The sequence below is a fragment of the Monocercomonoides exilis genome (genome assembly GCF_001643675.1).
Source record: "Monocercomonoides exilis strain PA203 chromosome Unknown scaffold26-1319188, whole genome shotgun sequence".
Lineage (NCBI taxonomy): Eukaryota > Preaxostyla > Oxymonadida > Polymastigidae > Monocercomonoides > Monocercomonoides exilis.
In genome coordinates, this window is record NW_027150571.1 from 1,195,566 (window position 1) to 1,213,055 (window position 17,490).

Genomic DNA, 17,490 nt, shown 5'->3' on the forward strand with positions numbered 1-17,490 from the left:
AATTGTTAATTTATGAACAATTTCCCTTTAAAAAATTTTTTCAATAAAAGCTATTTTGGTTTGTGGAAAATAACAAAAAATAAGAAATGTGTTTCGTTTGTGATAAATACATAAATGGTGCATTGTTGTTTTGTGATATATTATAATTAATTTCACAAAAAACTATAACGGGAAGATCTCTGATTTTTCAAAAAGATTATGCCATATGAAAAAATGAAAATTTAATTCGATCAAATGTTTATTAAATGTTTCAAGTTATCTTTTTTTTAAAAAAATGATTTCATTAAGAATTTTCCTTTTTGAAAATTTAATCAAATGTTGTTGTTCAAGAAGCACGCATCATTGTTTGAAAATGACAAATATACTTTAATCATATTTAATTGATATTAAAATGACTTATAATTAAAATTACCAATGCATTATTATCATATTTTCATGGCATCATAATAAATTATTCTACAATAAAATATCAGCTCTAAATTTTCATTTTTTAATATTTCTTGACACAAATGATGAAATGTGAAAAACAAGAGAGAAAAAAGATAAAAACATAAAACGTATCCAATAATAAAACTTCATTTTGCATGTTTTATGACATTGTAATTAAAAGCAAACATGGAAAAAAATTGCTTTAAAACAAGCAAAACAAACGATCAAAAATAAATAAATAATTCCTTTGATCTTTATCAAAGACTAAAATTGAAACAATAAAAATTTGTTCTCTTTAAAAATAGATAAATAAACTTGCAGATGTTTGTTTTTTTATTTTTTATAATGTATTTATTGAATTTCAACAATAAAAACAAAAAAGAAAAAAAAGAAAGAAAAGAAAAAGAAAAGAAGAAAAAAAGCAAAAATAACAGAATTCATGTTAACGTTTGGGTTTTTAATCACACTTCACAACGAATCAATTAAATTCTTTTATCAATAATAATGTCATCACTTTTTCAATTTGTTTATTCTTTTTTAAATAGTCTCAAATGTTTAATATAAGCCTGTCTGACCTGACAAATTTTTTTTGGGTCAGTGACAAATTGAAGGACGAGTCATTTTGACGTGTCATTTCCCATATTATTTTCAAAAACATTTCCCTTTCAATTAAAAAAAAAAAGGAATGTTAAATGAAATACACACAATGATTTAATGAATTGAAAAATATTTGACAAATTTTGATCATATTTGTCACAAAGTGTCAGTTGCGGAAATATAATTGATAATTATATATTAACCAACTTTCTTTTCCGTCTCAATGGATGTTAATCGTTCATTATTCATAAATGAGCTTTATTTTGGTATTTTTTAATTATTTTTTATCTATTGTTTTAAAATTCATGTATTAAGAGCAATGAATTCAAAATAGATATTCATCAAAAGAGTCTATAAACTATCTGAGGCAGAAGATCAATACGAATGTGAGAATACGAAGAAATGCTAAATGAAAAAGCTGTCAGCATTGTTAAAATCAGTCCTTCTCTAACTTCTTCTCAAGAAACACTCTGATGATAACTGAATAATTACGCAATAGGAAATGACAACAAGGATGATTCAGCTGATATAAAAAATTATATGATTATCACTGGAACAAAAAAATAAACAAATCATGAGATTTTTTCCACAGAAGAAGGAAGATGAAGCCAAAGATTTTTTGAGGTTTTCTATATCAAAAAATAAGAGACAAGAAAATTCAAATCGTTTATTATGAAAACCAAAATTCTTATAGGACAGCTCAGTGAAGAAACAAATAAAAGTTTTTATCATAATTCAAAACTCATTCAATGACAATGCAGATTTGTTTCCTGGAGAATTTAACAATTTGACATGGTCATATCTTTTCGCAAGGTGAAGTGGAGACTGTTTTCGATAACATTTGTTATTCCATTATCACTGCACATTGCAGTGAATCCGTATGTGAATTTCTTTTTTCCGGGATTAAGCGAATGATATGTGATCACCGACATTCACTTTCTATTTATTCATTCAATTTGTCGCTTCTATCATGAATAACTTTTTTTTTGCTCACTCTTTATGAAATCAAATAATCATCGTTTGTAATTTTTCACTCACTTCAAATGATTGAGTTATTTCTTTTTTCATTTCACTGTGATGAAAAAAAGAATTCCAAAATATTGAAAATAACTCCCATCTTTTTGTTCAATATAATAGGAAATTCAAGTGAAAATAGCTCAGATGTTTGTGTGAATTTGATGAAAATTCAACATGTCAATTATACATCAATTTTTTAAATTGGACTTGTTTTCTTTGGAAAGCAGGCTGATTGTTAATTTTCACTTGATGACGAATGCAGTGCCAAAGTCGGAAAACAAAATTGAGAGGCTTTTAATATCATAAAACGTTGTACATATGTGAAGCCGTTGAAGTTTGCCTTTGAAGGAGATTGCGGAGAAGGCACAACAGGATGCGGTGTTGAGGATGGAAGATGTGGTTCTACCGCCATCCGAGATTGCACTGACGGTTAAGAAGGAGCGTGAAGAGATAGAGGAAGAAAGGAAGATATGGATTGAAAGGAAGTTATCACATAGAGCGCAGGGTGTTTGTGGAAAGAATTAAAGAGAAATAGTTGAAGGAGGAAGTAGCCATGGCATCTCTGGCTCTGGAGGCTCTTGGAGTGGGAGTGCTGAGGTGAATGAAGGAGGAAGCAGATGTGGCAAAAGTGTCTGGTTTGCTTCAAACCAAAGAAATTGATTTGTACAGAGCTTCGTGGATTAACCGAATTCAACAAGAGCTTTCAGACGCATAAGACAGAGGGGATTAAGAAGAAGCAGATAAGTCTTAAAGGATATCTGCTGAAGAAATTACAGAAGGACAGAGATAATGTGAGAAGTATTTGAAGATGAAGATGAATACTGGATGTTGATGAGGAGCAAGAGAGAGATTATGGAGAAATAGAGAGAGCTTTTGAAATGAGAAAAAAATGGAAGGAGGTCAAAGAAGTGTCCGGGGTAGATTGTGAAAAAGAAGAAAATAAAGAAGTATTAAAAAGAGAAGGTTTGAAAAAAAGAGAAAAAGAGATGTTGAAGCAGACCAAATTGATAACGTTATAGAATCTTTGAATCAGACAAAAGTCAGTGCGAAATGTTAATGTTTTCTTTCAAAGCTTTTGTTCAACAGGTTTCGGGTGAACTTCAATTTTATTTTTTAACTAAAATTCCAATTATTACAGATAGGGACGAATGAACGCTCGTTTTCCTTCAAAAATGATTTCTTCCAATTCTTTTCCAAGCAACCGCGGTTGCTCGAAACACTTCTCCAGCTTGCTTGCATCACATCCAGTTTTTTTTGGGATCCATTGTCTTGCCTGGAACGTCTTTTACCTTCTTTGAACGATTGTCGCTTTTTTTTTCAGTGATTTTTAATGATATATGAACCTTTTCAGCCACATCTTTACCACTGATTGTGAGAAAGTTGCTGCTATGGCATCTCTCTTTCCTTGTTAGAAGTACTGTCCAGACTGACTCAGACACTCCATCATCGTATCGATGTTCGCAAGGAAGCTTAAAATATGCTCTTTTTTCATACGAGCATATTCAATGCGAAGAACAATATATTGAAGAATGCAATTGCAGTTGAGAAGAGGAGGAAGAAGGAGAGAAGGCACTTGGTGAAGAAAGCACGAACCATTCGATGAGAACAAAATAAGTTTGCTTCTTTCCATTTGCAAAAAGAAAATCTTTATAATTATCTTCAGCCCAGTTTTCGAATTGAATCAGCACCTCCTTGATTCTTCACCAACAGTCTTTGAATGTGCGAGCAAATGACTCTAATTCAGAAGTATTTCTGACTGTCCTTCTCTTTTTCATAACGATGTGATGAAGCGAGAGCTAATTCATTAGTGCAACATATCCTCGTTGCTTACAAGGTTCTGTTTCTGTTCCAGATGAATCTTCTTGGCATTTTGTTCTTCATTTTCTAAGGGAAACTTTTCTTTTTGTTCTTTAAAATTATTAAAATTATCATTTGCAGAAAAATCCGCAGTAGTTTCAACAAGATGAAAATCACTGGATTATGAAATAAAAATACCTCTCTGCTTTTTCATTTGTTATTTCCAAGAATGCTGATTGTTGATGGGTGTTTTGAACTTATGCTGATTGTTTTCTTGTTTGCTCCACATGGATTCATTCACTTTCATTTCGTTTTTGCAACATCTTAACAGTCTCCATTGATTTGTTTGAACGTCCAGGGACTTCTCGAAGAAATTAACGATTTGTTTCACCCGAAAGAGCAATGTCATAAAAAGAAAACTGGAGCTTCAACAAAAAATTTTTTTCAAATGTTTCGGAATTTCAATTGATGAAAATTTTCAAACTTGAAATAATCAAAAATACTCAAACTTTCAATGTCCTTTCAAACAGGAAAAAATAAATGAAAAAGTATTTGATTGAAAAGAATCAAACATTTTCATATTTTCTTTCACTCACTGAAATCATTACTTAACAATAACTTATTTGTGCACAAGGATAGATATCAAAAAAAAATATTATCGTTCATTAAACATGAGAAACAATTCATTATACAAACAAATGATTCACCAAAATTTTTCTGCTTGTTAATATTTGCGTTATGTGCAACAAAGAAACCAAGATAAATGCATTTATTCAGCTCACAGAAGGCTGTAAAAACGCAAAAAAAAAATAAATTGAACAAAAAGAAAGTGCAACAACAATAAGAAAAATTCATTCAGCAAATGTTAACAACTCGATAACTGTTATATTGGATTTGAAGTTTTCGATAGCCTGATTGTTTAATCCTGCCACTTGAATCGAAAAAATGCTGCTTCTTGATTATTTCTTAAAACTGACAAAATGTTTTTTAAAACAAGATCGTTACAACACTAAAATTCAAGAAAGCGTTGATCACAAACACTTTGAAATGTTCTTGAAGAACAGGAGAGAAGATGGAATAGATTGAAATTGTTAAAAATATTTCATAATGGTTCATTTTGATGAAAAAAATAGATTACAGTCAAACTTCGACAAACAAACAAAAATACTTTAAAACAAAGTCAGTACGAAATAATCCTTTTTTTATAATTACAATTTTTTTTTTTTTTTTTTTTTTTTTTTTTTTTAGTGACGGACGAGGCAAAAAATGATTTGTCAGGTCAGACGGCCTTAGTTTAATAATTGAAACAATATTATTTTTCATATGGGTGATTTTTTTGATATCATAAAAATTTACGAAGGTTGATCAAAATATTTTTTCATTAAGGGTTTGGTTTATAAGAAAATATTTCAGAAAAAATTTGCGAAAATATGCATTAATATATTATTATAATTATTAATTTGTTGATTTTAATTTGATTTTAATTGTTTTTATTACAAAATTTGAAGAAAACATAAAAAATTTATAATATATATAGTAATTGAAATTATAAGAACAAAACAAAAGTTAACTGGTTTGAAAAACATGAAAACAATTATGACAATATGCTGTTAATTAATTTTTTGAATAAAATAAGTTTTATGATGTTATTGGAAATATATTCAAAAATTGCTGTTGAAGATCAAAAAACGTTTGTAGAAATCAAACAATTTTTAAAGCAAAGAGACAAAAACATGATTGAAAGCTAGATATTTTTCTAATAAACAACGCTTTGTTGTTAATTATTGTTAAAAAACATTAATTCTTAAAACTTGTTTTTTTATTAATTGATCAAACAAAGTTTTAAAAATTGCAATGAAATAATGATTAAATAAAAGGAAATTGGGGAATTTTCACTTTTTTTCTAAAAAAGCTTCAGCACCACAACCATACTCATTTTTTCTTCCTCCTCTTCTTCAAATATTCTCATTTTTCATCTTTTTCTTTTTGGCATCGCATTCTATTGCTTCAACGACTCCAAAGATCTCACATTCTCTGTGTTCTCTGTTCTTTTCTGTTTCTTCTCCTTCCTTTATCTTTGCAAACTCAGTTGAATTTCCTGACAGAGATCCTTCTGCTTTTTAATCGAGAAAGAAGTTAGCAAGTTTGTGGTTAAACAACGAATCTTCAGCAGAATGCTTTTCTCCTTTCTCTTCCAACATTTCTTGCTCCTGACGCAAATGTTGAGTCAGCCAGAGTATTATCCTCCGCAATTGAGCATCGAACAGGCAACATTGTATGTTCCACATCTATCAATAAATTTTATTCTAACTCTCCCGAAAACAGAACAAAGCAAGGTTATCTGTTGTTTCGTCTCTGGAGCTATTTTTGAAGGCTATTGTTTTTCCTGTTTAGTGAGCATGGATATCTTTCTTCGTTGTTCCAGCATTCATGCCCAAAACAATGAGTCCCTCTTTTTTCTCGACTTCATCTATCCTTCTCTTGCTGCTAGCACATCTATCTGCAGCTCAGGCTCTTCACAGTCCGGCCTTTACCTCGATGTGGATGTCTTCTTCCTCCCCTTCAAAACCTTCTAACGCGTCAACCATATATTCGTTATCCAGGACACTTGCTCCTCTACCAGCCAGCGCTGCTCTTTGCTTGCGCCCTGCGCCTTCCTCTCCATAGCCCATCTCCACATCTTCCGCCAGGGTTGCCTTTCCCGCATCCGAATCGTATCTGTCTCGTTAAGTCTTGTTCATGAACGCTTCACAACCATTTTCTCATTGCTGTTGTCGTTTTTTTCAATACCTGCATGTGCTCCAACCACCACTTCTCCGTCTATTTCTCTTTCATATTCACCTGTACCTCAGTCTTCGACCTCCTTGACTGATCGCTTGCTGTGTCCTCCTCCCTCTTATTCTTCCCCGAACATCATATCGACCTCAACTTTCCTCTCGTTTGTTCTTGCCAAGGCACCCTTCGCCTTTCCAACATATCTGTCCATTCCCTCCACCTAAGCTGCCCTGTTCTTCATCTTCTCGCTTCCTCCCTCTTTCTATGCCACGCCAACCTCTTCACCCTAAGTGCCGCCTCGCCTGTGCTCCTGTTCGACGATGGTTCCAGCTACTCCCTCGATCATCTCATGACCACGAATGTGGCAACTAAATGATTCAGCGTGCCATTTTCATCTTTTTGCTTAAAAAAGTCAATAAGCTTCTTCAGCATGATGTACTCCTTCTTCATCACCATTTTTTTCGACCAGCTCAGAGGTGAACAACTGTGTGTATGTCGACAGCTGCTTGTTCACCTGCAACTGATCAGCCTGTCCCGAATAACATCTTTGACTGCAGCAACATCATCTTCTATGATGCCTGTGAGCTTAACATTGCCTCGCTTTGACAAAGCGAGTACGTTCATTCTGGCACTTCCACGTGGCTTCCCAACCGCGGATAAGCTCTTCGAAGCATTACCTTTTAAATCCTTTCCCTGCTGTTTGTTGCTGTGCTAAAGGACACCCATGAAAAAGAAGCAGCAGATGGAATGACTCAGATAAATAACAATTGATTATTTCTCCTTTTTAGCGTTCTTTTACTGCTCGTTGAAGTCATCTCTTCCAGCTTTTCTCCTTTTCCATATTATCCTTTTTTCTTTTTAAATCTCTTCAATTTTTTTTATCCGATTTCCATTCATAATATTCTGTCTTCAATAAATAAATCTTTCTCTTTATCTTCATTCTCTTCGTTCACTAATCATTTTCTTTAAATTTTTTGACCAATTTGATTTCTTCATAAATTCCATTCTTTTTTATTACCGTTATTATCACTTATGAAGATGCAAAAAATGAAGAAATTCGATCAGAAGAAGAAGATGATGATGATGACTACGATGATGAATCAGATGGTAGCTGTGACAAAAGCAGAGCAAGGAGGATAGTTGCAGGTGAAGATGAAAGAGCATCCTTTAACAAATGAGAAAGAATTCGAGAAAGTTGACTTCGCATCGTCGAATTATTAGGAACTGTTCCAGATGGCTGGGAGAAAAGAAAGAGAAGGAGATGTTCGTTGATAACGCTGAAGTGAAAGAGAATGAGTCGAAGGAAAAGGGAGGGAAACTGAGTATGGAGAATTTTTTGATGTGAATGACGGAGAAGAGGAAGAAGGAGAGGGAGAATTCGAAAGAGAAGAGAAAAGTGACTGAGAGGAGGTGATGCTTGTCATCAGCTGATGTGGAAGAATAACTGAGAATTAGTCTATCTTTATCTGATAGGAAAGTGCTCCTCCTTTTCCACTTGCTGTTCCTGACGCATTTATCGCATTGCCAACAGAAGTTGTATTAGCTCCATCAACAGCAGCGTTTGAAGATCCATTCATGTTTTGTGAATTTGCTGAAACATTCAATACCAATGAAGTCGACTGAGGCTCAGATGTTTGCTGAACGGAAGCAAAAGCGGAAGGTGTGGCTTGTTGTGTGAATGAAGCACCAACAGCCTTCAATCGCTGGATGAGAGAAGCAGAAATAGACATCGAAGGAGAAGAGGAAGGTTTCTGGTCATAGTGTGTCTCGAAAAAAGCTGATATTTTGTGAGGCAAGTCCTTCTTCACCATCAGCAAGAGAGTAGCGGTGACGATAGCATTGAGCGCAGTGCGTGTTGCTAGCAGACGAAGCAGCAGGCGATTGGACGATGCAGCAGAAGGTCCGAGGGGCTGCGTGGAGAATGAGATGATGGAAGGTGTTGTGCTGAAGGATAGCATGGAAGAGAAATGGAAATAGAAGTGACACAGGAGCTGAATAGAGAAGGGATGGAGAACACGAAAGATGAAGTGAAAGATGCTGAAAGCAGCTTTGAAGGCAGAGTGCGGACGATTGAAATGAGTGGATGAGAAAGATGGAGAGGACACACGTTGACAAGAAGCGCTCATGAAAACTCGAGAGAAGAAGGCAGAATCGAATGCTGCTCCCCTTTCTGTGGATACTCAATGCACAGCGGAACAACCTGAAAAGATGGATTTGTCAGTTCGAGCAGAGTTTCTCCGATGGATGGGACATATGTCATTCATTGAGGAGGAACTAAAATTGTATTTTCTGAGGCAGACAGCAGAAGTCGTTGGTCTTCGAAAAAGGCAGACGAAGGAAGCAAAAGTGGGTCAAGCAGAATATTCGCATTGATTGCATATGACTGTCCTTCCATTGCATACAAAGAGAAGTTATTTTCATCATTCTTTCAATTGATCTTGTTCTGCGCATCAGGAACAGTGCTGTAGATTCCCCTCTCTTCGCATAACAGCTCAGCTGTGTCTCTTGCATCGTCTCCTCCTTCCACAGCTGGCATTACTTCTTTTCTCCACACATTCATCTCTTTTCTCATGTTCTCCACCAGTTGTGCATCTCTCACAGTATCTTCTCCTCCCAAGCTGAACAGCCTCGTTCCACACAGCAGATTCAGAAACTTGTTCGCATCATTCGCCAATATTCCCCCTGTTGCCCCAGCATAAGATGATGGAATCGTAATGGGCTTTGGAAGCTGAGGTGACCCGAGCTGGTTGAAAAGATGGGATAACGCCTTTCCGAGATAGTGAAGCAAAGCAGCGACCTCTTTTTGCCCAATCTGCTGCATCAACCGCACAAACAGCGTCTCCAGCCCTGTCTTCAGACTGCCTTTCCTCACAAACACAGAAGCATTCCCAAAGTCATCTGCTCCTCATCCTCCTCCTTCTGGGATTGACATTTGCATAGCCTGTCTGGATTGACAAACTCGCTAATAAACAAGCCGTAGCAAATTCGTTCGCCGCAGCTGTTCTGAGGCATGTCTGCGTTGATCTGTCGAGTGCTGCTCTGATTGCAGACAAGGCAAGATGCCTTCGTGACACAGAAACAGCCGCCAAGCTGTGGTTGCTGTGTCTTCTGTGCGGGTTCTGCGGGGCTTCTCTGCTGCCGTCTGAGCCAATTGCGTTCTCGTCTTCCTCTTTCTCTCCATTTTTCTTTGTGGACTTGGCTGAAGGAAAAGAAATCTGCAGAGGGATCGGACTGAGCTCTCCGCTGGAGATGGTTGAGGTGGGTGAGAAAACAAAACGCGACTTCTTCTGATTGCTCTTTTGGGATATCGATGAAAGCATCTTTCGCTGCTTGGGAGTGAAGCGCAGGGCAGGGCGTGAAGTTAAGTCTTCTTCTCTTTCTGTTGTCTTTTATGTTTCATCGGCATTTGAGGCTTCAGCAGATCATGTAAAACCCAAATTATCTTCATCATTACTATCGTCACTACAATCGCTTTCTTCACTATCTTTGTCTTCGCTGTCTTCTTTTGCTTCTTCAGTGTCAGCTGCACCTTCTCCGCTTGTTCTCTCTCTCCCCTCATCATTTCGAATCAAACATAACATGCTCTTCTCTTTCTCTCTCGATCAGATCTTTCTTTTTTGCTTCTTTGCCTTGCTTTCATCTTCCTGAACGAGATTTGCATAAAGTCTAAAATCGGTTGATTTGATTGTTGGAATGATCCTTCCATGTGTCTGCTTCAGTGTGTTCTCCTTCAGCTTCGTAACTGCCTCCTTCTTCCACCTCTCCTTCATCTCAGCTGCGTTAAATTTTGTTTCTTCTCAGCTGTTTTCTTTCATTTTTGCCGAGTTGCATGTGTTCGAGGTGTCATATTCATAAACAGATCTGCTCTTTTCCAGTGTCTGCCGAATGGACCGTGTGCTTGTCAAAGATATCTTTGCACTTAGTATCCTGTCCAACTCCACGTCTTCTTCTTCTCCTCTTCCTCATCATCATCCACTTCCTTGTCATATTCATTCCCATCAGTGTTTCATTCACTTCTTCCACTTGTCTCACTCATGTCAGACTCAGAAGAGTCAAATGTGATGCTGCCTTCTGCCACACGTAGCAGCTCCAGCTCTCTCGAAAGCAGCTCACTCAGGACAGCTTATGAACGCATCATCGGACTTATCTTTGATCGGAATGCTTTTCCTTTCCCTTTTTCTTCCGTTTAACACCCTCTTTCACTCTCCTCTTTTCACCTTTTTGCCTGCCACACTCCAATTCAACTGATGGAAACTCATCAAACACAGAAATAATTTTTTCCTTATCTTTCTCCTTTCTCCTTTCTCCTCTTCTTTCACTTTCTCTTTGTTTCCAAGCTTCCTCTAACTCTCCAATGCCACAGTAGCTTTCTCCAAACACCTCGCATTCTGCGCTGTCGCATTTGCATTTGTTCATCCTTCGCTCTTCTTCCCCTGCTGATTCAACCTCATTGCAGTCATCATTCGCTTCCTCTTCATCTTCGGCGGCCTTCCGTGTGGAATATTCAGCGGCACTTGCTACATCCCCACACGTAATAGCTTCTTCTTCTTGCTGTTATTATTGTTATTGCTGTTATTATTGCTGCTTCCACCCATCTTGTTTGTCAGCCCTAGCACATCTGATTTGAACTCTGTTGGAGCAATTCTTGAGCCTTTGTGTGTCTTCATACGAACTGTCCGCTTGAAGGCAGCAAGCGCTTTTCTGCCTCTGCTTCGTTTGAGTGCTCTTCCGAATGCAGTTGTTGGCACAATCAGCAGTCAACAGAAGAAGAAGAGGATGATGAAGAGGAACTCTTGGTTTGATCACTTGAAATCGGGAAAGAGGCAGCTGGAAAGCCAGCATTTGACGATGCGGAGGTGGAAGAAGCAGCAGAAGCAGAAATTGTATTATTCTGTAGCAAATTTGCAGCTTTGAGCAACTTCGATGTGCGTGTTGTTGTTCTTGCCCTGCGCGAAAGTTTGATTTGAGGCGAGAATTTATTCGGCGCGTGTGTCGAGGCAGCTGTTCTGACTGATTTTCCAGGCGATTCTGTTTTGATTGCCACAGAAGAAGAGGAAGAAGACAGAAGATTGAGTGAATTTGAGCTTCCTTCTTCCACTTTTGTGTTGGTAAGCTGTTCTTCACTGGCTTTGTTAAGATCATTTAGTGAGTTGTTTCCATAGTTATTTTCATTCCTATTTTATTTCCCTCTTTCTTCTCTTGCCTTTCTCGCTGTCAGAATGGATAAAATAAAATAACTGGCATAGCATTAACAATAAACAGCTCTCCGAAAAGACGAATATTAATTCAAGCATTTCATGATGCAAATGAAGTCTGTTACCTTTCTCATCCTCATTCCCATCACCATTCTCGTATTCAGATTCAGATTCAGAGAGAATCTCCTCTGTTCTTCGCATTCCGCTGTTTCTTCTCATTTCTTTGCCACTAAAACACCAAGCAGCAAGGCGCATTCTTCAAGTGAAAAGAGATGTGAAATAAAAAAATTTCCCTTCTTTCCAAGCATTACAAAAAGAGCCGAAGATAAAAGATTTCAAAAAATATATAATAAAGTTAATTTTAAATAAAATGCCTTTTAGGACGAATAACGTTAAACCTGTTTCAACACATTTAGAAACGTGAAACAGCAGAATCAAATTCCGGCTTCAATTGGGGAAGAGCGAAAAAAATGTCGAGTGAGAAAATAGAAAGAAATATTCAAAATATATAATAGAATCATTAGCAAGTCGTGCAAAAAACGAAAATAAAGAATCAAAACAAAATTTCAAACCTTTTTCTTCGTCGAAATCCCATATCAAATTTCTATTTTTTCATTGATCTGCAATTTGCAGAAATGCTTATTTGATACATCAAGATAATACCTATATAATGTTGAAGTGTTTCATTAGGTTAATAACGATTTCTGCAAATTTCCACGTTATAAAAAAGTTTTCATGATCATTGAGATCATTTTTTATCAAAAAGTTTTTTGTTGATCTGTTAGAAAAAATTCATGATGATTTTTTTTTTGAGTTTATTGGTTTTCAATATATGACATTGCAATATGGAAGATATAAAATTAATTTCTAGCAGAAAAATGTTAGTATATTCGAATTTGAGTTTTTTTTGAAATGGAAAAAATATCAGAGAAATGAAAAAAAAATACGTTAAAAAATAACAATTGTTCAACAATCAAAATGACATAAAAAACAAAAAGTACTTCATGATGTTAATCATTAAAAAAATAGAAAACGATCAGAATATTTCTAATCAGATTCAATTACATTCAAAAAAACATAATTCTATCACATAATCATAAAAACAATCACCAAATATCAACTAAATATCAACAATTTTGAACAATGAAAAATATAAGAAGAAATAGCACTATTTCAACAAATTCGTGGTATCAAAGACAATTCCAAACAAAAAAGAAAACTCATACAAAAAGTTCAAAAACTTACTTGTCTATTTTCCCTCTGTTTTCCATCCACTCTCCCCTTTCTGATATTTCTCTCACTTTGACTCAAAAAGATCAAATCCAACAAAGAAAAAAGACAGACACAATGATAAAACAACATTTCACACTCTCGTCAACTCTCCCTTCCAAAAACCTCACCCAAAGATCAATGAATTCCCTCATAACTCTCTCTATTAATGTATCTCTATTTAGACATATATAAATTAATTTCGGGACAATAACCAATTCAATAATAGGGACATTATAGGGACAAAAACCACAAGAAAACAATCGGATTCTAACTATTGTGCACCTGGGAGGCTGTTCGTCGTATCCAGGTCCGGATAAAGCAGCCCAAAGGCTGCAATATCTAATACGAACAGTCATGTCCAGCACCCTTCCGATAGAGTGCCAGCTAAGCATACACAACAACTAGTTTCTTAATAGGGGACACCAAAAGAACAATTTTGAGATTCATTAAAAGAAGAAGAGTCAAGAAGAAGCTCAAATCTCCTTGAAAGAAGATCTTGAGAAGATTGAGAAAGAAGAGAAGAGTTAGATGATGTGATATCAGAGTGAAATGACTTTCTTGAACATTGAACTTTTTCTTTCATTGTCGAAGATTCGAGGGCAACCAGAGAGCGTTGAGGAAGATATCCAACAGCTGAAGCGCAGACAAATGAGCCCTTGCGCTCAAAGAATAAGTAGTCCTTCATGTGGGGAACTGACAATGACGGCCATGAGATTTGTTGAGACGGTACATATTCTTCAAAGTACCTCTCATGCTCAAAACTATTGACAGATGTTGAAGATGGTGAAAAGTTTGATGATGATGTTGAGAAAATGTTTGATTGTGAAGTTGAAGAAGCTGATGTCGAAGAATTCATATTGTTTTCGAAGAAGTTGATCAAATCATGAAGTGTGGTGATGTGTTCTGTTGAAAGATTGTTGTCGATTGCATTTACTAACGCACCAAATTCACTATCACAGATATTTTTTCCATGGTGCTCAGCGAAGAAGTTGAGTTGAGTGTTTTTCTTTTTGAGAAGTTTGGATTGTTTGGAGAGGATGAAGTGAAGAAGGAAGCGATTTCGGTTATGAGGACCCGAATCGCAGAAGAACTTAAAAGTGTGAGTGTCTGTGAAGAAGTGTCTTTTGATCACAGATTCCAGACACTCAATAACAAATCTGTGATCATTTGAGAGACAGTCGGAGAAGAAGTTGAAAGTTCGTTTGACAAGTTGATTATTGATTTTTTGAAGAGAGATGATTGTGAATTGAGAAACTTGTTGATAGTTGAAGAATTCCTGTTGAAGTTGGTTCTTTCTGATCGGGAGTTTCCACTTCTCTTTGAAGTCGAAGACGAAGACTGCTTCTCCCTCTTTCAGATTGTCGACAGTCGATTGATAATGTTTTCGTTGCATTTCTGCAACTAGTCGATGCTGACGAAGAAGTTTGAGTGTATGAAACTCTGCTTCAGACAGTCCATTTTTGTTTTGAGATGACTTTAATTTGTTCTCAAGATAGTTCAACTTCTCACACATGCCGCAGAGATCAGTTCGCTTTTTCGCTTTGGAGAAGTTGGTGGTGAGTTTGTAGAAATGTGACAGAGAAACTTTGATGTTTGTTTCTTCTGTGAACTCACTCCACAGTTTCGTTTTGGGCTTGAAGATTAATCTCTTTTCATTGGGAGAAAAGATGCCCGTTTTCTTTCTTCTTTCTTTTAGTGCTTCCAATCCATATGAAGATGTGATTGATGAAGAGAGCGGAGGAATGGAAGTTGAACGATGAGGAGGTGTGATGAATGTCGATGATGATGATGATGATGATGATGATGACATTGATGATGATGATGACATTGATGATGATGAACCGCCAAATTGAATAGAAGAAAACGTTGGTTTTATTTTTTCTTTTGTGTAGAATGAAAGGGAAGAAGTGTAACCTTGAATGTGAAGATTATTCCATGATGAATTCCAACAATCACTCTCCAATTCAGTCACATCAGCATCATTGCAAATGCACCATTTAATTCCATTTCCGCTCTTTCTTTTCACAACTGCTATATAATGCCCGTTTTGTTGATCCATTCGCTTATGGAGTATCTGCCCAATAAGATGATATATGATGATTTCCTTATTGCTCTCTTGAAGATGTTGAATGTTTTCTTCTGAATACCCTTTGCAGAACGAACGCTGGTTTGCACGATCAGTTTCAATCAGAAGCGTTCTCGAAGGTGCAGAACTAGCAGAATCAGTGCATTCATGACAGAGGGCTAGCACCTCTGGAAATGCAGCCATTTCCTCCCATCGAGCAGCACAGCATTTCTCTTTGCATTCATCGCAATAAACATTGTTCTTTTCATCCAAAATTTCTGTTGCAAAAAGTGAAGATAAACCTTTGTGAGGAGATGATGTGTTGATGACAATATTGCAACAAGATTCATTAAAATGATTTGAAACTTTTTGACATTTTTGACATTTGAAATGTGTAATGAGCACTGGATTGAAGGTATCCATTTCAAATATCTTATTATCTTGAAGAAGTTGATGAAGATTTTCAACCGCCTCAGTAACATTCTGTTGCTGTCTGCTGCTGTATCCGCAAAATGTTTCCCATTTGTTGATCAGTGATGGGACCCACGAACGCACTGATGAAAAATCTTTGGCAAGTTGCTGACAAACACTCAAAACACGAGAAGACATAGTTTTTATTGCTGTTTGCTTTTTAAATAAGAATGGTTTTTGAGAGGTTATCGAAGAGAAGCATTGAAGAAGAGATGCAAGATAGCATGTGTTTCCTAAATTGATTAATCCTTTTTTTGATGTTGATGAAAAAGAATTTGATGATATTCTTTTTGAAGAGGTTGTTGAAGAAGGAGAAGAATTTGAATGAGGAAAATCTGTTTGATTGTTATTCATCGTGATCTGCGCAGTATTTTCATGATGCGAAATAACATTCTCATCGGCTTGTGTGTTATGTTGAGACGAATAAATGTTGTTCTCTTTTGAAAATGATGAAAGAAGATTTTGAAATGCTTGTGGAGGAATAAGAGTCGGTGAAGTGGCATATTCAATTAATTGATCACTAACACACACATTATCGCTGAAAAAGGAAGTTGAAGATTCTTCAATAGAAAAAGAATTTTTATTTTCTTTTTGTTTCTTTTTGAAAGATGTGGAGGATGAGGAAGAAGAGGAAGAAGAGGAAGAAGAGGAAGAAGAGGAGGAAGAGGAAGAAGAGGAAGATGGGGAAGTGGATGAGGATTGTTTTGTATCGAAAAATTTGTGAATTGGAATCGGTGAAGGAGACGAATGACGTTTATGCTGTGATTTATTTATTTTTCTTTTTGTTGAACCCCTTTCTCTCCTAAATGGAGTACTGATTGGAGCATCAACAGCTTGAGAAGGAGAAGTATTTGAAGAAGGAGAATTGTTTTCTGAAACGATATTTGATTTTTTATTTTGTTGAGATGATGTTGAAGAAGAAGAAGATTGTTTTTTGATTGAAGAAGAATTTTCCGTTATTATTTCATCTTCCCACGCTGCTTCATCAATAAATCTTGTGTAATCTGGCTCCGCTCGCTGCTTTTTCTTTGCCGATTGGAGAGAAGTGGAGGCTTCGGTGGAATGGGCCAACATCCAGTTGTTTCCCTTTTCCCAATCCTGTTCATTTAAACCTAAATAAACAGAGAAAATTATTCAAAAAAATAAATATACAAATACAAACCACTTTTGCAAGACGGAAGATGAGGTTTCTGAGGCGGGATGATAAAGCCTTGGTTTTTCTTCAGCGTTTGTTTTGCGTAAATAAATTTGCCTTCTGTGACATCATATCCATATTCCAGCAAATCGGATAATGATGTGTTGAGTGACAGCGCTTGCAGCATTGTTGTCTGAGTGTGCAACGGAGCGTTGTTGTACACCACAGACAGATCTTCCAGCAACTTAATGTGATATTCTGTTTCAAAAAAAATAAATAAAAAACGAATATTAATGAAAAAAATAATCGAGAGTCAAAATGACATTTTTAAACACAATACAAAAATATTAAGAACCAAACCATTCAAAGACTTCAATAAATCGTTAATAACAGAAGATGATTGCCTATAGTTGTAAAAGAGATATACGAGCAATGAATCAACTTCATCTCCACCGATGCGTTCAATTTATTTCTAAAAAATTTTTGATCGTGAATTAAGAGTTGATTGAGGTTTTGAAAAAGACATTTTTATTTTGAAAGTGTTTTAAAAATGGTTTGATGATATTAGAGAATCATATGCTGTTGTTAGAATTTATAATACTTTTTTTTTTATTTTTTTTATGTTTTTTTGGCTTTGTGTTTATTCAAAAAAAAATTGACGAATAAAATACTCAAAGAGCTTCTAAAAATGAATTTTTATTATTCAAAATTATCCTTCTGAAAATTTCCAAAAGTTC

The 17,490-nt window shown here is 35.8% G+C and overlaps 3 protein-coding genes across 3 annotated transcripts; all 3 read right to left on the bottom strand.

Annotated features, from left to right (window-relative positions):
• Positions 1-8,066: 8,066 nt before the first annotated feature.
• MONOS_11869 (uncharacterized protein) lies at positions 8,067-8,573 on the bottom strand (the record flags this gene model as incomplete). The annotated part of the gene is made up of 1 exon (XM_067864440.1): positions 8,067-8,573. The coding sequence occupies one exon, from the start codon at positions 8,571-8,573 to the stop codon at positions 8,067-8,069; it is 507 nt and encodes a 168-aa protein (XP_067726417.1).
• Positions 8,574-8,636: 63 nt separating this feature from the next.
• Positions 8,637-10,196, bottom strand: MONOS_11870 (uncharacterized protein; the record flags this gene model as incomplete). The annotated part of the gene is made up of 3 exons (XM_067864442.1): positions 8,637-9,477; positions 9,575-9,994; positions 10,049-10,196. The coding sequence occupies 3 exons, from the start codon at positions 10,194-10,196 to the stop codon at positions 9,044-9,046; spliced, it is 1,002 nt and encodes a 333-aa protein (XP_067726418.1). The 3' UTR covers positions 8,637-9,043.
• A 3,295-nt stretch (positions 10,197-13,491) lies between these two features.
• MONOS_11871 (putative Ubiquitin carboxyl-terminal hydrolase) lies at positions 13,492-17,116 on the bottom strand (the record flags this gene model as incomplete). Its single annotated transcript, XM_067864443.1, has 3 exons — positions 13,492-16,730; positions 16,781-16,997; positions 17,114-17,116. The coding sequence occupies 3 exons, from the start codon at positions 17,114-17,116 to the stop codon at positions 13,492-13,494; spliced, it is 3,459 nt and encodes a 1,152-aa protein (XP_067726419.1).
• Positions 17,117-17,490: the final 374 nt, after the last annotated feature.